Source organism: Anas platyrhynchos, chromosome 7 (genome assembly GCF_047663525.1).
Source record: "Anas platyrhynchos isolate ZD024472 breed Pekin duck chromosome 7, IASCAAS_PekinDuck_T2T, whole genome shotgun sequence".
NCBI lineage: Eukaryota > Metazoa > Chordata > Aves > Anseriformes > Anatidae > Anas > Anas platyrhynchos.
The window spans coordinates 16449549-16471225 of NC_092593.1; the positions used below are offsets into that span (position 1 = coordinate 16449549).

At 49.9% G+C, this 21677-nt stretch overlaps 1 protein-coding gene across 1 annotated transcript in view; it reads right to left on the reverse strand.

Annotated features, from left to right (window-relative positions):
* The window catches only part of ITGB5 (integrin subunit beta 5), a 46223-nt gene that overhangs the window by 2506 nt on the left and 22040 nt on the right, over positions 1–21677 (reverse strand). Inside the window, exons 9-12 of the mRNA XM_038182240.2 lie at positions 19143–19277; positions 16793–17222; positions 4519–4741; positions 4239–4339 (exon numbers count right to left, since the gene is read on the reverse strand). Coding sequence (XP_038038168.2) covers positions 4239–4339; positions 4519–4741; positions 16793–17222; positions 19143–19277 — 889 coding nt within the window. The remainder of the gene's footprint in view (positions 1–4238; positions 4340–4518; positions 4742–16792; positions 17223–19142; positions 19278–21677) is intronic.

The following is a 21677-nucleotide window of genomic DNA, read 5'->3' on the forward strand; positions in this document are numbered from 1 at the left end:
GGGCTTCCTGTCCTACATATGGTGCACATTACAGCCCGGCTCCAGCCGAACTCAGCATCGTGTGGGGGGAGGGAGAAAGCATTAAGAAAAGCTTAAAAGCCTCCACTACAGTGCCTTTGCTTTGCAGCTACCTCTGGTCCTGCTGCAAGGCACACCTGGCTGAGAAAAAGTCTGACAGAGCTGGGAAATGGCATGGGAAAAATGAGGAGGCAAGGTGGGCACCCCCAGGGCCTGGGAAGGGAGGAAAACAGGGAAGAAAAGCAGCATCTGGAAATGATCAGCACACTGATCTTGATTCACGTGAAAATACGGTTGTTAACTGGGACTGTGGCAACACACAGTTGGGAGCTGCCATGTCCCTGCAGCCCGGAGCACCCCAGGGTGCTGGAGTCAGCAAGTGTCACACTCATTGCTCAACAAACAGCGCACAGCAAACAGGAGCAAGCTCGCTCATGCACACTCTTCCTTCATGCAGGGAAATAATAAATGCCCCTTTTCTTCTTGATTTTTTCAGCTTCCTAAGGTGTGAAAGCTGGAGGAAAAGTAATGGGGACACATTCAGCCCTGCTGACACCCAGCAGCAGCTCATGTTTAGCTGGTGCTTCAGCTGTGCTGAGCTGCTCTGGCTCAGGAAAGGCTGGAAAACACCTCCAGTCATGCCAAGCCCTGCAAGAGCCCCTCTTGTCTTTGTGGGATGGTGTTTTCAAGAAAGGGATTTGGGCACTCAGTCCTTTTTGCTGGCAAGACACAGCTTTGGTTTAGGCACCTGGAAAATGCTTCCTGCAGCTTGTCACTAGCATCTGTGCCCATCTGTCACACAGAAATGGCCTGGTTTAATGACCACAGCTATTCCAGACCCTTATCTCCTGCCCTTCTGTTTGTCTTTCCTTTCAATGCCTTCGACCTGCCTTCAGGGGGAAGATTAATTCCTTCCACTTCAACAGCTCCGAGCCCAGCCACAGCTGCACCTCTGGTGAGCCCCAGCAGGGTCCTGGTGCACACAAACCTCAGCTGCTCCTGCCTCAGGACATCAAAACCTGCTCCACCTTCACCCATGGTACTGAAGGCAGGGCACACCTGTACCTAGCAAGGTACTAGTTAGACTAATAGAGATAAAACTTGGTTTGGAGCTTACACACCCCCAGAGAGCAGTGACGCCCCCCTTGAGCTTTCAGGTCCACCACCACATGCTCTTGGCAGGGGCAGCTCAGCACCGGATCTGTCACAGCCCCTCATGCTGAAAGCTCCTCTCCGGGACCATCAAGAATGGAAACTTGGTATTACAGAAATAAAGGGGATCCTGCAGTACACAACACAGCTCATAGAAGCCTCCCAAAAAGCATCATTCTGGTTCATAAGTCCAACATTAGATGGCTCTGCTTTATAAAGCTTTGAAAGACAGGATGCTGCAAAGAAACAGGGAACAGCCTCGGTTTGCATCAGGGGATGTTTAGTTGGGTATCAGGACGAACTTCTGCATGGAAAGGGTGGTCATGCATGGGAACAGGCTGCCCAGGGACATGCTGGAGTCGCCGTCCCTGGAGGTATTTAAGAGATGTGTGGATGAGGCTCTTAGGGGCATTAACACCAAGTCAGAGGGACATAGGATCTTTCCCTGACAGAAAAATAGAAACAAATCTGAAATGTTTTATGAACAGATAGGCCAAACCTTTACTGTGTTTAGTTAGACAGAAGGAAGCTTAGAAACTCTGTATCTCTGTTGCTACCATACTAATTAGTCAGCTTTATCAGTAAGACCATACAGAATTGTATCTCAGAATGAGGGGGTTAAGCTGACCCAGGCCTGGAGGATGTGTCTGAACAGATTAAGTGAGGAACTCATGGTGCACCTATGTCCTTGGATACATAAATGACTTCACTTAGCATGCATGCCTGAGTTGAAACAATAAGATAAGAAAGAAGGAGGTGGCCTGAGCATGCACAGAACTGGGCTCAACCAGCAAACACAGCGAGGAAGACTATTGATGACCACCAGAAGACCCCAAAAGACCACCAGTAGAAACAAATGTGCATGCATCAGGGATATTTAAATGCTTTAATGGGCATTCGATTGTTTGAGTGTTAATTATTTCTTGAAAATCCAGTGAATATGTATGTTTTGATTGTATGTAACCCCTGTAGCTTGAACGATTGGGTAAGCACACTAGGAGGAGCGATCCCCTGTGTGTCTGGTGCTCAAGAATGCCTGCTTTCTTAAACTCCAAACTGAGAGTTTCTTTGGCCAGTTTTTATGGTATCAGCATGGTTTAGCAGCAGACTTCATAGTGTTAGATGATGGTTGGACTTGATGCTCTAAGGGATCTTTCAACCTAAACAATTCCATGGTTCATACGCAGAGCCAGAAGGCGCTTGGGATCTCCCAGGGGATGCTCGGCACCGCTTGGTATTTAAGGTCCTAGCCTCCACTGCTGGGACAACACACACCCGAGTCTTCCAGCTGCCAGTGACAAATACCAGACTTCAGCCTTTCAGCAGGGATTGTGAACATGTGCTACATAACACAAAAATACTTGAAGGCGAGGATTTGGCGGAGTCTGCCTGTGAGGTAGCCTGCAGTCCCTGCTCACTTTCTCTAGGAATATTATGCAGCCCAGCTCTCCAAGCTGCTCAGTGCTCTGAGGTCCCAGAGCTCTGCACCGCCCAGGATCGGACTGCGGCAGTGCAGCAGAAGAATAAGCATAATTCCCCAGAATGTCTTAAAACAGAAATTTGGCCGTTTTCCTCAGAAAGCAATGGGGGGTTGGCCAACCACAGCCCAGCCTCACCTCCCAGGGTGCAGTCAGCACAAAGGCTGGCTTTGGCGTTGTGCAACACACAGGCAGGAGAGCTGAGCTTTAACCCCCAGTATGTGCTGGCTCCTAAGAACCATGGGCCAGCCAGGCATCAGAAAGGAGCTTCATGTGGTTTGGAAGCATTTAAAAGGGACTTGTAACCTCTCACAGTGCACTGATGTAGGTTCACTTCCCTGGTAAACTGCAGTGAGGATGGGGAGAACTAGAGCAAGCCTCAAAGGGAGAAGGTTTGAAACCCTGTTGGTGGTAATTTAAAAGCTGGGCTCTGTGTATGAGAGGAGTCAACAGGAGAAGCATCATCTGCAGGCAGCTCAGGAGGAAGGGAGAAAAAGGACGAGCAAGGTAGAGCACTTGTAATATATGACCTATGAAAGATAATGAGCAGTTGTCAGATGTGGGTGGGAATTTATCCCAGCCTCTCTAACCCTTCTCCAAGGGGTATAGCCAAGGCCAGGGTAAGGACTGGGACTAAAGCTGTCACAGTTTGGGTCTCCTCTACTGTCTCAAACAGCAACCAAAGATTGCCAGACTGAAGCTTGAAAAGAAGGGTGAAAAAGTCATCTGCTGAGGGGCAAGGTGTGGGGTGACCTCGAGAAGAAGACACAATGGGCAGGACTTTTAGAAGTCAGTTCAACCACAGCAGAACTCATCATCCTCAAAACAGCTTTGATTTCTCTTACAGGCCCACTTCTTCCAAGAGGAAATCTCAGGAAGATTAGAGAACGCCTTTTTTGGGTGATACTTTGTCCTTCTGCACTCTCTCGCAGCTCATCTAATCTCTCCTGTCATCTGATCTTATCCTACTCTCTTCGCTCCTCGTGCTGGGAATTGTGGTCCTCGTACACCAGACAGAGCGAAGGGAGGGTTGTTTTGGACCCCCTCCAAACCATCCCTGTGCAGAGGGTTACATGGCTGTTAGCTCAGCACTGCAGCGCCACAGCTGCTCACAGCAAACGCGTGCCCAGAAAGACGTACGTAATGCCTAACCTTAGGATGGGGGAACACTTATCTCACGTCTCTAGCACGCCAACATGTCCAATTCATAAAACTCATAATTTCTTCTAAATGACTTCATTAAATAAAACTGATGCATTTCCTTCCAAAAGGAAATGAGGTGGTTATGTTAGTGTTATGTACTGCTGCTTGGATCCAGGTTTTAAGACGTTATTTAAAATCAAGGGTTTTTTACTTAGCATCAAATAATGGTGTTTTATGTAACTAATATGGAAATAATAACAGAAGAGCAATTAAGCTGCTAACATGAACACTCAAAGCAATGCAGATTACAGCCCAGACAGAGGGTCATACATTATGCTTTCTAAATACTGCGTTTTCCCTGAGGCTTTCTTCACAGATAGGTCTTGGATGGGTTAAGAGGATTTGGATGCTGCAGTCACTGGGCACTGCTTTCAGCTGCATACTTACTGAGAACATCCACAGTGGTGATGATCTCGTCCTTGCAGTGCTTTTGGCAGGTTTGGTTATCCAGTCTTCCTGAGTTAAACAGCTTGCATTCAATGCAGTCCCTGCAGAAAGACACACGGAGGGAAAGATTGAGCACATGAACACTGCAGCCTGCCACCTGCACCCCCATGGAAAGGGAGGTGTAGGTCTAGAAGCTGCGCTACAAGGAAAGAGGAACATCAGGATCAGCCATCTCCCTTTTCCACCAGCGAGAAGCCCCTCCCAAAGCCCCCGTGCGTACCTTTTAGTGCTGCATACACCCGGGCAGGTGGGACACTTCTCACAAGTCTCTCCAAAAGCCCCGGGCTCGGTGCACTGACACTTCCCGCAGACGCAGGTGCCGCGGCCGCTGCACATCTGCCCGTCGCTGGACACGCAGCCGCCGGTCTCGGTGGAGCAGTTGCAGTTGTCCCCAATGTAGCCTGCATGGCACTTGCACTCCCCGCAGTGACACTCGCCGTGGCCTAGGGGACAGAGAGGTAACAAGGGCGTCAGCAGCGGCCGGAGCCAGCGCTGGCATGATGCTGATGGGTCAGAAAGCAAAAAGCCTACCAGTCTGACCATTTCCTAAGGTCTTTCCTGTGTTTTCCTAACAGCTTTATCCCAAGGCAGTGTATTAAAAGAATTAAACCAGCACCACCTCCTGTGTTCAAATGAGACCTCGGCACCCCAGCCAGCCCCACAAAGGCTGCCAGGACCAGCTGAACCTCCTCCGGGGAGCAGCTCAGGGCAGCTCACAGCAGAGATGAATGAAGCAACCGCCTCAGTGAGGATTCTTCCCTAACCAAAGCATCCTCTTGCAGCTATGGTGTTAAGCGACAGCCTGAGAAAGTCAACAGACTTCAAGGCTTTCAATTACAGTAAGTGGAGTGGCTGGCTGCCGAGCATCTGGTTTCAGAGAGGCATCCATCAGCTCGCTGGAAACACTGCTCGAATTCCTCCGTGGTCGGTCCCTAGGAGAAGGGATGCTTCTGAACGCACGGTTTATAGAGCTGAATGGTTTGTACACAAGGCTCATCAGCAACCTAATTACAGCTCAGCTTTCCCACTGGAAACAGCCTCAAGTTCCTCAGACAAGATAAATTATATACGTGCTCTTTTCATCAGCACAAAACTGCTGATAGCCCTGTCTCTGAGATTGCCATAGGGGCTGTACCCCTTGCCAAATGCCAGATGCCCTCCTACAGCCTCTTTTGTATTCCCACCGTTTGCTTTGGATCCAGCCTGAGAACTCAAACACTACTGGACAGAGGAGGCCACGTTCACCATATCCCTGAAGGTGACCTCCCTTCACACCACCCACGGTCCCAACTGGAGTGTGAGCCACCCCCCTGCCCTAGGAGAGGGGCAGAGCCCATCTCAGAGCCCCTGTACCATCAGCCTTAGCTCAGACCCCTTTGGACACCACAGAGCCCAGCACAGGATGCAAATCCACTGGAAATCCGTCTCTGGAAGTTGAATTGCTCATGAAATGGTTCAGTTTTTCAAGCAGTTGGTGCCAGGCCAGCCTAGGAAGCTAGAGAGCCTGCACGTCCCTTCCAGCCCTGGCACGCTGGGGATGGAGCCTGGAACAACTGCCCCAGGGAAGGGAAACAACCGCTTCCAAATAACGCATCCTAGTCCAGCACTGCAACTGCAAAATGTAAGAAACAGCCTCTTGAAGTAAATGGTTTTGGTTACTGAAGAGGATCAAGAAAAAGCCCTTATATATGAAGGTGACTAACTGTGGGGTGTGAGCAGGAAATACAAGAACACGTTGAAATGTGCTTTCTGCCTTGGCCACACTGGCTCAACATGCAAGAAGCCACTGGCTGAAGCTCCTCACAGGGAGCGTGCCAAGAAGTGAAAATTTCCATGTTGACTTTTAGCAGCAAAGATGTTAATATTTTTGGGCCTGAACCAGCTTGAAAGAGCAGCCACTCCTTCCCCACCACGAGCTCCATTTGTGGTGCCCTCCATCCCACATCCACCTCCCATACAGCATGAAGACTGGAGAACCATGGGTGGGTGGGATACATTTATTTCTCGTATGGGCTTGACAAGAGCTGACCCACTTCTGAAGGTCCACCCGGGGTCCCAGGATGGGAATTCATGCTTGTGACTTGACACACTTCGTGTCCTTCTGCTCAGGACACAGGAGGCTGAGGCAATTCGTCGTGCCAGTCGCTGGGAGTCTTTAGATGACTGTGACCCAGACTTGAGGTTTGCAGCACGGAGAGTGCTCCATGGTGCTTGTGTTTCACAGCAAAATGTGCTGCAGGTTCCCACTCTGAGCTATGCCACAGTCACAGACAAGGCTGACGAGGTGAAGGACTCTATATGGCACCTAAGATCATGCCAGTGGGAGCCCTTCCACCACTACATCCATGCCGAACCTAGTCCCAGTGTCATTTTCAAGACAAAAATGCAACCTCAGGGACACCAGGGACTGTGCTCCAGGACTGTGCACCAGCAGCAGGCTCAGGGTGCAGGATATTAGCCTGGACTTTAACCCCACCTCGAACCATTTGGGCTTGTGTGTTTTCTATTACAGCTGGTTCATGAAGCCAAAAGACACTTATTATGTTCTCCAAACATAACAAGGTATGTTTTCTTCTGTTCCCATCCTTGAAATGTGAGGATCTTAGATGTTTAGAAGATCGAGATCTAATTGGGAAATTGAAAGCTCCCTCTGAAGTTGATAACATAAGTTAGCCAGCCAACTCTTTAATTGTTGGGGGTAACACAAAACACATGTGTGGGAGGCTGCAGAGACCCACTGGGAGGGTGTAGCAGAGCCACACCAAGCTCCTGGGGGCGGAGAGCAGCCCCCAAAACAGATGTGGGCTTGCCTGGGTTCTGGGTGGGAGCTGCAGGGCATGACACTGCCAAGCACTGACTGTCACTGTCACACTGGTAGTCGTTTGCCTGACTTTTGGCAGGACGTCCAGCTGCCCTCGCTTTGCTCCAGCCTGTGGCCGTGGCTGTGTTTGCCTTTTAGGAACTGCACCAAGCACTGGTGCACCAAGAGGTCAGAAACCCAGTGTACTAAAAGCCCTGTCACTGGCTCTTATGGTTGGGAATGTTTCTCCTAAAGCCCCCAGCTGTTGGGGACCACATGATATTACACAAAAATATTGTCTTTATTTTGAGAGAAATAAAATGTGACCCCAGCTTTCATAGAGAAGGTGAGAAGGTCTGGAAACAAGCCCCTTTTCCCCACCTTTTAGCAATTCTCTAGGAAAATAAAATCAATATGATAAAAGAAAAAAAATCCTCATGATTTTTAAACTAGTTTCTTAGTTTCTGAGGCTCTCGGGACAGAAGAGGTTACTGCATTTATTTCCCATTAAATCAGACACAATAATAAATTCTGTGCCTCTGTGGTCTTGGATGAACCTTTGGATCAGGACCTTCCAAATTCTGTGACTTGCTTTTGTCATTTTTGGTTACCTGAATGACTAGTTAAAAAACAAACAAAAAAAAAAAGCTGGGTACTGAACCTACTAAGACAAATAAGTGATGGCAAGCAGCTTACAGCCTCGCCATGCCATGCCTCCCACCAGCGTGCTGAGCCCTGCCCTCCATGCTCGATGTCCAGCCAGCCGTGACGCAGCAGCCACATGTTGTTTGCATTCCCTCGGGGTGAAGGCACCAAAAATAGCTGCCTACAGAAGAGGGAGCGCTCAAAACCCACTGATGCGGGGCAGTACTTGAGCAGTTTCGGTGTCTGCCCAGCCAACCCTTTGGTGCCCACGGCGGGCACAGGAGCGGAGCCGCTGGCACCGCATGGTGTGCGTGGGAGGGAGAAGGGCAGCGGAAGAAGCTCGGAGTGCTTGGAAAACTTTCCGCTTGGGAAAGGGCCCTGGTAAGACGCAGTGCCTGCTTAGGCAAATAAATCATCTGGCTTCCCACTCATCTCTTTCCATGACTCAAAGAAGCCACAGGCTGCAGCGCCTGCCCTGCACAAAACCACGGCACTGCGTGGGGATGGGACTGGGATCCCATCCGCCCGTCCTGCAGGGCTGGCAGGGAAAACAAGGGCTGGCAGGGGCATCCCAGCCTCTGTCCCTGTCCTAAAAGGTTACTATCTAAACACAGACGGCGAGGGCACAAGGTCTCTGTGTAACTGAAATACAGCCACTGACGGGCTCCGTTTACGCCAGAACTCGCCCACGCTCGTGTATCCACAGCGCTGTACCGAAACAAGCACTAAAAGGCAAAATAATAATAGGAAAAGTGCTTTTTCTATACGTTAATTACACAAGACACCGTGGACCTGTGCATCCTGCCAGTGCATTCATTTTAAAGGATATTTATATCTTGAAGCATATGGGTTTGGCCAAGAATCGACAAGGCTTTAAATAATCCTTAATTTCAATCCTAGCGCTGGCTGGGCTCACCAGTTCTGTCACTGAAAATAGCATCAGAGATGCAGACTAATGAAAGCAAAGACAAAGGAATAAATACATCTGAGCTGCTAATTCACCCTTGAGTACCACAAGCCACATCCCATTACTGTCAGTATCCCACACATCGCTGTGCTACATTACAAAAAAACTCCTCCCTGCCATCCTCCCGCTTTCTCCCTCATTTGGGAACTTCTGGGTTAATCGAGAACGGGGCAGGGAAAACAGGGCTTTGGAAACTGCTGTCTCACGACGGGCAGCTGAAAGTGATCCGGGGCAGAGCGGATTTCCTGCGGCAGCCCTGGCCAGCCTTTCCTCATTTTCCTTCTCTCCACCACAGAAGTGGAACTGAAATGCAATCATGAGATACAGCTCCTGACAGAGATCTAAAGTTGAGTTTCTTAAAATAAAACCACCGCTTTTTTTTTTTTAACTTATTTATTTTTTGTTTAAGCAATCTCAGCACGCCGCAAACCTCTCAGCTTTTGCTTACACAAGTGCCTCGGCTGAGCCTGCCACACGTGGCCTTTTGGACGGAGACCCCGAGCTGGGAATTGGAGCTTTCGGGTCCTGCTGCCGACTCTGCTACCGCTGCAGGGAGCGATATGGGGCTGCCAGACCCTCCCAGAAAGAAGAGAAGGGAACTGGGATGGGTGTGCTGGTTCCCTTAGAGCTGTGTGTTGAAATAACACCCACTCAAATCGGGTACATCACCCCTTAAGGACCTCCTAGGTCCTTAAGGATTGAAATGGAAGGCACTGCAGAAATATTATTCCTAAAGGCAGATGGGAAGTGGGGAGGGGAGCCCTGTTTTTTTCCCCCTCCCGTGTTTCCCTCCAACCCTCTAGCTCTAAAAGGTCTGGTGCCACTGCCTGCTTCCAGAGACCTCCGCTCCCCTTTGCTGCAGGTCTCCACAGGCTCTCCCATGGGATGCGTTCTCTCTCCCACCACAATGTCCCTGCACTTGCCCCCAAAGGCTGACAAAAGCCAACTCTCCAGCACCATGGGAGCATTTAGGGAACTTCATCTGCTACCACACAGTTGATGAGATCCACTCCTACAGTGTGCAGGTCCCCTCACTGCAGATGCCATGAGGTCCGTGATCAGGAGCTTCTTCCCACTTATGTGCTCCTTGGCCCAACCCTTCGCAGGCACAGCATGGCAGGCCAGCAGGGATGGACTTATCTCAAGCATGCACACAAAAAAAAAAAAAAACAAAACAACAATACCCAACCCCTCAGATTCATTCCTAAAATATAACTTAGCTCCAAAACAAAGCTGCAGGATCCCAAATGCTTGAACTTTGGGGCCAAATGGTTCAAGTCATCCTTAAAATGAAAAGCAGGCTAATTCCCAACCTACCGTGGCACGAATGGGCTGAATGTCCTTTCAGCTGGACCTCATTATGAGGAGTGGTCTCCAGAGCAAAGAGACATTCTTTCTCTACAAAATCCAGTGCTGCGGGAGCCTTGCCCAGTTCTGCGTTTGGATGCAAACACATAATCTGGTGCAAGTTCACTGAAGGTCCATGGTTTTGGAATGGATTTCTCCCTTCCCAAAGAAGCTGGAAGAAGTCAGAATTTCATTCAAAATAAGACAAAGAGAGAGAGAGAAAGAAAGAGAGAAAGAGAAAGAGAGAAAGAGAGAGAGAGAGAGAAAGACAAAGAAAAGGAACCTGCAGCTTACACTGCACTGCACTTTCAGGTCTTATATTTGATTTTCTAAACCAAACAGAGCAAAATTCAGGGGCTGTCCATGCATGCCAACAAGAAATGCAGAGACCCAGAATTTCACTCACCTGCTTGTTTTAGGCCTTCATTTGCCTCTAAACCCAAAATACAGCATTCATCTCCCAAAGTTTATTTCTGTTAATTACTGTAATCAGAAAGGCCAAATGCAAACATCAAACGAGCTGGCCATAAAAGCAGAGCACTGAAGCGAGACCATCCCAGCACGTTGTCTCTCTCTGGGGAGCAAATGCGTGACACAGTTTGTGTTCAGAGTCTGTATTGTTTTTTTTATTTTGGAGCTTCCTAACCCCAAGACATGAGGTTATGGGCCATGGGGGCAGCTGTGCCTGCACACAGGTTTTGGGTAGGTGCGTGTGCCATCAGATGTCACCTCTCGCTGCTGCTTTAAGAGCAGACCCCCAGCCAGAGCTCTGGCTCCTGCAAAGATGTACAAGCGTCACCACTTTATTCTTTAATTCTGCCATGGCATTGAACGCCTCATTAGCATGCATTAATGGTTGCAAAATGCCCGCTCAAAGGGCAAGGAGAAACAGCAGTGAAAAGCAGCCGGAAAAGCAGCGCTCTGTGCGGTCAGGTCCTTGAGGGAATCACTGCCAGATTTTGGGAGGGCTGCACGAGTCTTTCACAGCACTGCGGGCCAGGACAGGGGGAAAGGAAGGGTAAGAAAAGATGGCACCTCCCTCCTGTGCAAGGAAAGGGACCTCCGGCAAAGCAGCACTCAGTCCATTTGGGAAGGACTTTATCCCTTTCCAATTACCTGGCAGTACAGGGCTGGGCATCCCTGCTGTCACTGCAGAAGATGCCCGAGGGCAGGATGTCCATGAGCAGGATGTGCACTGTGGGCTATCTATAGTGACTAAGCAGGGCCCCTGTGCATCCCTGCGGCTCCTCATCCTCTCCAGGCTGTGTAAGGAGCAGGGAGCATCTCGGTGACATTCCCCACTACAGGCTGAGAGGTTTGGAGAGCTGCTCTCAGACCTCAAGCATCTGGAGCCGCTTCCCCAGGGCCAAGCATGGCCAGACATGACCTTTTGGGATGACACTGTGGGATGCAGCTGGGGCTGACCCCGGGTGGTGGCAGCGACTCCTCCACAGCCACTTCCTGCACTTTCTGTAGGCAATAAAAGCCAAGGTGAATGGAAATGCAGCAAGGAGAAACTGGCTTTTAGGGAGCTCGAGGAAATTGTGCAGCCTCAGTAACTCTTGACCACATCTTCAAAGAGAAATGGATGCTACGGCAGTGCCATCTCCTTGCTCTAGCCACAACATCCCCTGTCCTCTCCAGGCAGAAGACCTCAAGCTGCCTGAAGCCAGGTCTGCTGGCTGGTAAGGAGCGATGGGCACACAGTGCTCATCTTTGCCATTGTGGGGAGGATTCAAAGAGAGAAGGAAGAGAGACACAGTCCTATGACACTAATTATAAAAGGAGTTTTCGGTTCGTAGGATTTTACTGGGTTCAGCTCACTCCAAGCTGCAGCCCCATTGGCACAAGCAGAAGCTGCCTGGCACTGTGAGGCCGCACCACAGTGTCCCGAGCTGAGACCACCTCCTCCATCACCAAAATAGGCCCCAAAAACATTTGTTGGAGTGTGTACTCCCCACAGCTCACCCCAGCCTGGGGCGGGAGCAGAAACGATGCTGAGGCAGCAGCGTGCATTGCTGCTGCAGCAGCCCCCGTGCAAACACTATTTTTAACTTCCACTTCTTGTAGGGCTGTTTTGTCTCTCCCCTTCGTGTCCTGCTTTTCCTGGCAGTGACGTGCATCTGCACTCAGATTCTTCATTTTTTTTTACACAAACAAAAAATTTTTTTAAATCCCCCAAATCAAAATCCCCAGAATAGCAAAAGTTGACATGACAGAATAGAAAACATTGCAAATGTGGTTTAGGCTCTGTTCCCTGTATGGATGCCTCTTTCTTCCACAGGCCACCCTCTTCCCTTCTGGTCTGTACAACATCCGCTTTGTAGGGACACCCCCAGTGCCACTGCAGGATGTCTGAAGATGCAGGCACACGCCAGTTCCCTTTCCCTCCCAAACCACACTTGACCATCACCTCTACCTCTGACATTACCCAATACTGCCCACATCTTCCTTAAAAAAACACAGCAGCTTCTTTGCACCTCCATCTGAGCCCTCCCTGGCACACCAGAGCCCAGGTCTAGGCACTACCACAGGGCAGACAGATGATGCCTTCAAAGGAAAGTGAGGAAAAAAGTCTGTTTCCATAAGAAGTGTCCCAGTCCATCGTCATCTGTGCAGTAACAGGCTGCAGTAGGACTCACAGGGTGGAGACACTGGCAGTACCATCAAACCTGAGCACTGCCCTCAAAACACAGGGCTATTGTGCTTTGGGTCTCTCTTGCACCCCCAGAAACTGCAGTGCCAGCACCAGGAGGCCCCTTGCCATGAGACCTGCTGAACCCTGATACAGTGCCTGGGACCAGGAACTCCAGAAACAAATTGCAGAAGCAGGAGTGTGATTTCTAATTGTGGTTGTGTTAAACAAAACTCTTATGTCACTGGGTACCAGTAAGGGCTAAAACCTCACAGAAACCAAGAAAGGGAAGCATTCAGAAATAACTACCGAGTCCACGAAGGACTTGCACATCCTCAGCAGTTTTGAAGTGGTTTCCATAGGGCAGCTGGAGTTGCACTGCACGCTGGCTTGTCTGTGTAGACAGAGTCTTTGTGAAATAAACCACGGGTTTTCAATGAGTTGCCCTTTCCTAAATCCCATTTCAAAAGTGTTTTTGGCACTTGCATGTGTTTGCAAATCTGACACCTGATGCTGACGCTAGCTGTTGTGCCGCAGGGAGCGCTGCACAGGCAGGCGAGGCTGGATCCTGTCTCCTCTGGTGTGTGGGGCTGTCTTTGCGCTTCAGCCAGCTGCTCACAACCTTCAGCTGCCTTCACAACGTGGTACACGCTGTTTATTTACCCCATGGTAATTTACTCCACAGTAGCACTTCGAGGCTGCGATCCTACTGCCCAGTTACAACACGAGTAACCAAGCTGGGACTGAAGAGCTCACAAATGGTACCCACATGGGAAGCCAGGGTACCAGCAGTGGTGCTTGAGAGGACATTTCTCTAGAGACACCAAAGCAAAGAAGATGCTGTACTACCCTCCCCCAGCAACAGAGGGGTCTGAGCACTGAAGCTAATGAAGCGTGGCCTCCAGCAAACCAGTCTCTCTTCATTAGAGGCAAACGTGTGATGCTCTCACCAGGGCCTCCCCTCCTTCTTACTACCTCATTTTATGGAACCTTTAGGAATGCAATTAGCACCGAGATGTTTCCTCCTTTGTCAAATATTCTGGAAGGCAGCCAAGGGGTCCAAAAGTCACTGGGACGTGCAGCGATCCACAAATTCCTGAGCCTGGGCTCCAGGCAGGGAGGCAGGCTGAAAGCAGGACTCTGCCTCTCCATGGCAGCCATCCAAACCATCGAGCAGAGGCCGGAGCACCGCGCTGAAGCTCCCAGCGTGACGTACAGCTACGTGCAGTGTTCAGAAACTCTTCTGTCCTCTCCTTCAGAAAGGCTGAATCCACCCAGGCAACTTCTTCCAGAGACAAGCTTGAGGTGAAGCATTCAGGGGTTTGCAAAGGGACTCCCTATTTCGTAAAAATGCCTGCTGCAATGAGTAACCCATTCAGTTCTCAAGGGAAGAAGTGTGGAGGGGCTGGGGAACAGAGCACGCCTGCGAGCCGTCCCGTGCAGCCCTCCCTGAAGCTGAATGATGGTTTGAAACAGCTATTCTGGGGCTGCTAACTGCCTGGGGAGCAACAGCACACACATCACATCCTTACTGAGAAGTGGCACTTACTAACAGTTGGATACAACTTCAATCAACATTTACAACATCCTATAAACCACTTCTCTCCCCACCCCATCTCACCTTAAGGTACAGAAGGCATCTTATACCTCGCATTAACAGAGCACAGCCCCCCTATGGACACAGCCATCCCTGCAGGAGAGCTGAAGTTCCTCCACATCCCCTTCTAACCCACTTCAAAACTGTTTTTGCCTCTCCTTGAGGTTATCTTCTGCCCAAAATCTGCTTCTCTACTTCACGCAGGCCACAAAAGGACAGGATCTGTACTCAGCCTCGTCCGCAGTCCTCTCATCTCTCCAGCACTGACAAAATGAGGTGCCAGTATTCATAAACAGACCCAGGAATGAAAACACTTTTGCTGGCCAAAGGGCTGAGCACTGACAGACGAGAAGCTTGGAGTTCATTTCAGACTGTTCCGACTATTTCAAACCCTCCGTGCCTTCAGCCGCTTGCTTTAATAGGAGCAACCATATTAACAGCATAACGCAGAGGAGCAGGGGAAGACCCAACCCTCCAAAAAGAGGAAAGCATCTCAGAGCATAGGGACACTTGGGCTTTTCTGAGGCAACAAGTGTTTTGGGAAGGCAGAGCACAGGCCTGCTCGCCTGGCTAGTGTGAAGCCTACCAGCAGTAGGGAATCCTGGCAGCAGGGCAGGCAGGGTCTGCTCCTCCACTGCTCCCAGCTCCACTGCTGCTGGGAGATCAACCTGCCCTGTGCCACTGGAGCCTCAGGAGAAAGCTATTTCCTAAAACCCAGTGGGTCTGCCCTTGCTGTGCGACCAGCCTGCAGGAGCTGTGCCCAGAAGGAGACAGAAGGGGGCATGGTGTCGTTGCTCCCCCCCGGTAGGAACAAAAGCAGCAAACAGAAAATTGTCCCCGTGCCACCACCCTGGGGGAAGCTCCTGCAGCCACCACACTACTCAAGCTTTCTGGCTGTCAAGCGTCCCCATGTGCGGGTGGACTGAAATAGTCTTTTCCAGTAAGACCACACTGGCAGGGAGGAGAAAGCAAGCTGTTTTGAGAGGACACCTGGGGGACTTACAGAGACAGCTGATAGATAGGGGCAGCTTTAGGCACATCCCCCACTGCTTTGGGCAGCCCTACTATGCAAGCTCTGGCACTTTTGGTGGGCTACAGAAGCCCCAAGCCCCTTGGGCTGAATAAAACACATCTGAATGTCATGTCATTGGCAGTGCTTGCTACTGCTCAGATATAGCATTGTAATGGCTGGAATTTAAAAGACAAAAAGCCAACAAAAAACAATAGAAATACCAGGAGGCATACCAAGAACAACCCCACCAGTCCATGCAGCCTTGCTGGACACCATTCCACCCTTGGAGCAACGAGGAGGGTGCTTGGCCTCAGCCTACTCCTTGTTTTCTTTCACAGCTATAAAAAGGACTTTTAAATGACTTTAAAAATCTTGCACATCCCAAACCAGCTATGCTGTTCTTCCCACCGCAGAAGAAAGCAGATGCAGTAGAGGACACGTAACTTGTTTTCCTGTGTACCAGCAGAGCTCTGGCTCTCCTGACGGCATGGAAATTGGGGCAAAGGGGTGTCCTTGCCTCACTGTACCAACTGCTACACCAGGATCTTCCAACCTCTCCTTAGCTCTGCTGCCCTGCTTGCTAGTAAATATATTCCTCTTGGTGGGATGATGCTACCAGAGCAGGATGGTCATATGGAAAAACCCCAGGTAATACAGTTCTCAGTTAAGGTGCTGCTTCCAATTGTCCCTACCTACCTATCAACTTGACAGTCTCAAACAGCCAGAAATGCACAGCCCAACCCAAGGGTGGCCCACTATTTACTGTCCATCTCAGAAACCTTTAGAGGAAGACACCATGGGGAAAAAAATCTTCAACTTCCCCAGAGAACAGTGAAAAATAACTGTTTTTCCAAGCTTCCTTTAACAACCATAAAGCCAACACAAACCTGCATGGTGTTCTGGATATTTGGTCTGAGATTTTCAGCTGGGGAAGTATTTCACTTGCTTGAAAACAGGCAAGTTTTGAAGAGTAACATTTTGCCGAGCTCCAAGTGAAGGAATTGCATCCAAGGGCTAATCCAGGCAATATGTGCAAGGTAAATTATGTGACCTCAGGCTGACAAGGAATTAAAGCCATTTTAGCAAACACCACTAAATAACTCCTCTGCCTTTGCTTAAGCAGAACGGACCGGCTGCATCTTGAGTGATGAATGACTGTTTTCCCAGTAGAAAAAATAAATAAATCTGTATGTAAGGTATCTTTTGGAATCTCCAGCAAAGATTTTCTCTAATGAGTAACAGACTGAAACACAACCTTTCCTTTCACTTGCACTGTACCATCAGATTGCTTTAAAAAAAAGATGGTTTATTTCTATGCAAGCAAGGATGGTTCATGTGGAGAAATCCAACCTAAGAAGTCACCATGAAACTTGGGAGAATTCAAGCCTGTGATGCTTTACTCATTCCTAGGGCTGCACTTCAACCTGCAAGAACCACAGGTGGCTTTCTGACTCAAGCAACACAGAGGGCACGGGGTGGGACAGCACCTACCTGAGCAGAGGACTCCCTTGTACCTGGCGCAGGAGAAGTCATCGCACTCGCAGAAGGGCCCATAGATGTTCCCGAACTCGCTCTCATAGCAGACGCACTGGTTGCAGCTGCACTCCCCACGCCCGCTGCACAGGGGCTTGCCCTCCACCTCACGGCACAGCCCTTGGTGCGTCTCCCCGCCAGCCCCCTCCTCACACTCGCAGCGGGCCCCCAGGTAGCCGGCGTCGCACTCGCAGAGCCCACAGGCATAGGTCCCATTGCCACTGCACTTGCCGCTGGCCGGCTCGGCACGGCCTGTGCACCCGCAGAGGCAGTTGTAGGTCACGGCCACCTCCAGCGTGTCTCTGAAGCCGGCCGGTTTGATGGTGAAGACATGGGAGGTGTCCTCGGCCGGGCAGCTGCGGGCCTCCACAGACACCTCAAAGGAGACCTGGGGAGGAAGGGTGAGGGGGGAGTTAGAGCATGGCCCGAAACTGCCTCCTGAGGGACGGCCGACCTTCGCTCCCCCATGTTGAAGAACCACCCCAAATCCACGTTTCATGTGGGCACCTGTAGCTCAGCACCCGGACAGCCCGCACCGGGGGTTTTGGCATCCTTCAGGTCCCTTTGGTTTCCCACAGGCAACCCGGTGACCCAAATGGGACAAAAAGAGGCACAAAGCAGGTGTTTCATACCCACAAACTCCACAATGGGGGGAAAAAAGCACCAACAGGGAAGTGCTGGTGCTGTCTGAGGAGAGCCTTGGCCCCGTAGCCTTTTCCTGCCAAACCCACAGCTCATGCGGGCAACCCCAGCCCTAATCAAAATGCTTGTTATTCTCTGGATGGCTCATTTTAAAAGACACCACAAGCAGCACAGTGAAGTTTTAATACTTATTACAGTCACCTATTAGTGGTAATTTTCTCCATCATGGGCCACTGGTTTCTGTGAGGCAGGAAGGAGCCTGTTTATCCCATGAAATAACTAGGGCGAATGTCTAGCAAATAGCCAGGTTTTCATGACATCAAAAAGAAAACATGTTCCTGAAACCAAGTACTAGCACAGAGCCAGTATAGCACAAGGACCCAAGATGCCCACAAAGTCAAGGATTTAGTGCATTTTGTGGGAATCCTGACCTGCCTCACTCACAAAGCCCCAATTAGGGAACACGCTCAAATTGCAGAGGAGATCAGAAGGCAAGCCCAGGGACTGGCGCAACCCTGCTTCCTTCCTGGTACCTGTGCCACCAGGACCAAACCACAGCAGGTCATGGCCCGGTGCCAGTTTTGGGAAAGATTTCTCAGCAGTTTGCAGCAGACAGTTCTTGACCCCATGGATACAATGGGGCCTGAAGCAGCTGAGCAGGAGGGGACACAGGGACACACTGCAGCAGCTCAGTGAGCTCCGTGCTCATGCCAAAGCCCAGATTAACTCTGCTGCCTCGGGAGCCCTGGCTTTGCTGGGGACACCAGGAGGGCACGTGCCTATGGTGGCACAGCTCCAAGGACTGCAATCCACTGACCTGAAATCCAGTCAAGTCAGCTAAAATTGCTGAGGTCACCTTCCTTTTTAACACTTTCCATGGCCCTTATTAGGAGGGATAAAAATTCAGCTACTGTTTATTCTTTCAAACTATTTTTATATGCCTCTGAGTGCTTAGCACTCTGGTATGTTTTTAAAGACTTTATTCTCAAATAAGGAAATTGTCTTGCTAATGAGCACACGTGTATCCTCGCAAAAAGCAAAGGCCAGGAAAAGGGGATGGGATTCCCAGCCAGGCTGAGTGACACCAGAAGACAATGTGCCCTCCTGCCTTGCCCAACAGTCCAGCTAGATCTGCAAGAGGCTGTTTTTTAATTTAGATTAAAGCAGGAGAGGAGAAGAACGCGGCCCTTGCTGGTGGGAAGGGGCTGTGCTGTCCCAGAGGCTCAGCACCCACCGGCAGTGGGGACCGTGCCCTCTGGCATGTCCTCCTGTGCCATTCGTCACCACCACTGAGAACTTCCCTCCCTTCTCACTCCCACATCAACCATATTGCAACATCTCTCTAAACCACCTAAAAAAAGAAATGCTGAGAGAGCATAACATGAATATCTGTGATTAAAGACAAGCCCTTTCTTGACCATTGCACTCTGCTGCGTGATGAAGACTTTTTGACTGAAGGTGCTGAAAGCAAGACACCTGCATTTCCTCCTTCTGGACCACCAGGGGACCTTGGATTGATCTGTGCCATGCAGAGCCACTTCTGGCAGAGCTGCTTTCAGTGGGTTTCTGTATAAACGTGACATGGCTTTTAGGCTAGCAGAGGAAGATGGACGCTGCGGAGCGTTACAACAGCCTGTCCAAGGGATGTGCAGAGAGGCAGACTCACCGTATCTCCTATCTTGAGATCCCCGCACTTCCTGAGCCCAGGGTAGGACAAACCATCCTGGCATGTGGCAGTGAAGCTCAAGGCAATGTCCTCGGGGCTGTCCCACACAGTCAGTTCTACTTTCGACCGAATACTCTGGAAACACAATGGAAAAGAAAGCTGTCAGGTTACCACAGGTGGAACTTTTTCTTTTGCAGAATATTCTGCTTTAGTCTCTTCTCCTGTTGTTTTCAGAGCTAGGACACCTGTGCACTGATATAAAAAATACCTGGAATTGGACTGAAGAATCTGGCAATGGTTTAGGCAGCCTAGGAGGGTCATGATGACCACCATATCGGAAAGATATACATACACAAGAAAAAAAAAAAGAAGGAAATATTCTCGATCACAGGTGGACCATATGCTTCGTCTCAGAGCTGAAGGTCAGAAGCTGATGTGCACATCTGCACCTCATCCGTATCAAAGACTGCTGGATGAATACAAAGCCCAGTTCTCCGCTGGCATCCATCCTGTGATGCTTTTCGTACTGCATAAAGGCAGCATAAAATTTCTCTGAGACTGAACCTGCAACTCTGTCCTACTTTCTTGATTTGACATGACTTGTCGGAAAAATGTATTTTCCCTCTTAAGATAAAATACCAGACAAAAAGTACCCTTTCGGATATGTCAGTAACAAACACCAGGTTTTCCACAGGAAAAAAGAATAAATGAAAAAATCTCTGTGAAACATTTCAAAGTAAAAAGCGGTTTTCATCACTGAGGTTTTGGTATCCTCCTATTCCCTTTTGTTCTGCTTCTCATCTCTCCATCCTGCTACACAACCCAGACTTTTAAAGTCAAAACAAAACAAAGGGAAAAGTCTGTTTATAAGTATTAATGTGAAATGAGGTTGTTTTGTTTAATTCTTCCAATGGCTGGAACTGCTTTTTTTGTGAGTGGTGTCCAAAAAAGACAGAGGCTTTCAAAATGGAGATTTTTGTATAACCACATTCATTTTCCAAAGCTAGCTCGTGACTCCATCCCTCTGCCCCTTGTCTCTCCCCTCACTGAAGTGGCCAGATAAAGGGGAAGTGCTAATTTAAACCTCTCACCAGTCAGTGTGTTAGCAAAGCCGGGGTCCATGTGCTAGCCAAGAGTTACCGCTTTTGGAAAAGGACAGGAAATACATAACTTTTGACCAGTGTGTCATAACACTGAACATAGTGCATGTGCATCTGCTGCTCTGCCCCAAATTATCACGGCACAACACACCGTCACACAGACGTGCTCTCTTCTTCCTGCCCTGAGCCAAACTCACCAGCCTCCTGCAGCCTAAAAGGGCGATTAATTACCATGATGGAAAGATGCTGGCTTATCCCTTCGTCAAGCCCAAGTCTGTTAGAAGGACCGTGGAAGCTACAGAGGTGCACAAGGCGGTAACACATTTCACTGACCACACTGCTCACAGTTTTCCAGAGCAGGCAGGACACCAGGCCTGACCTCACCTGGGTCATTCTTATGTTCTCACACAGGCACCAAGATTTCTTATTAGCCTGAGAGGGTAATGCCATTAGCCTAATTGTAATGCCATTATTATTAGCCACTTTGCACCGTCACGCAGCAGTACCTCCTCACAGCACTGCTGTCACTACCAGAGGGATTTTGCTGCTGTGCTGTTTGGTGGCCTCAAGCCTGCTACACCTTCAGGGATGAGCAGAGGACCCTGGGGAGACCTAGGGGAAAGACTTGGCCCTGAGATAGAGCAACTCCTCCATCTGAAATAAAGCTGTCATAGTACAGGGAAAATTCAAAGGATGGAGCTCTTCAGAGTAAAAACAAAGGGATCCTGGACCCACAGCTGCTCCAGGGACGGCTTATGTGAAGGCCACCCGCCATGGGAAACCCGTTGTGTTGTAACGAGAAACATGCCTGAGACCTGCTGGGGCTGGCTTTAGGAAAGCCGTTGTAAAAGAAGCATCCTGTTCACTCCCTTCGGGCCAAATCCAGCTGGGAGTCTGTGCCAAAACCCTGCCGGCACCACGCCAGCCGGGCAGCGGCACGGCCTGCACGGTTCCCCGGAGCATCTCCACCTTGCAGGTGTGCTGAGATTCTGGGGAAGCAGGAAGGGTTTTTGTCAGGGCGGACAGAAAAGCCATCCTGTTCTCTTTTGTTTCATGCCCCCAGGACAGGAGAGCACTGACAGCAGGTACACTGCAGCAGGGTTGTCACACCTGGCAGGGAGGAAAAAGTGAGGCAGGAAATTAAGAGATGGGGGAGAGGGATCTCAGGAGCAACATGAGGCACGAGGACCAACCCAAGGATGCAACCTGAGCTGGAGCTGCATCATATCCCTGGGAGGCCACTGGGCATCAAATCGCAAAGAAATAATCAATTTTATCTAGTGGCAGGGTGGTCTGTGAGAACTGCTTCAAACCAGGTTGAACTTATAGTGCTACCCTGCATGAGAGACGTGGGGCCAAACCTCTGCCGTGCTCCCACTCCACCTCAAGCAGCTCACGCAGGGAGGACCCACAAAGTGCTCCACAGCCACACCAG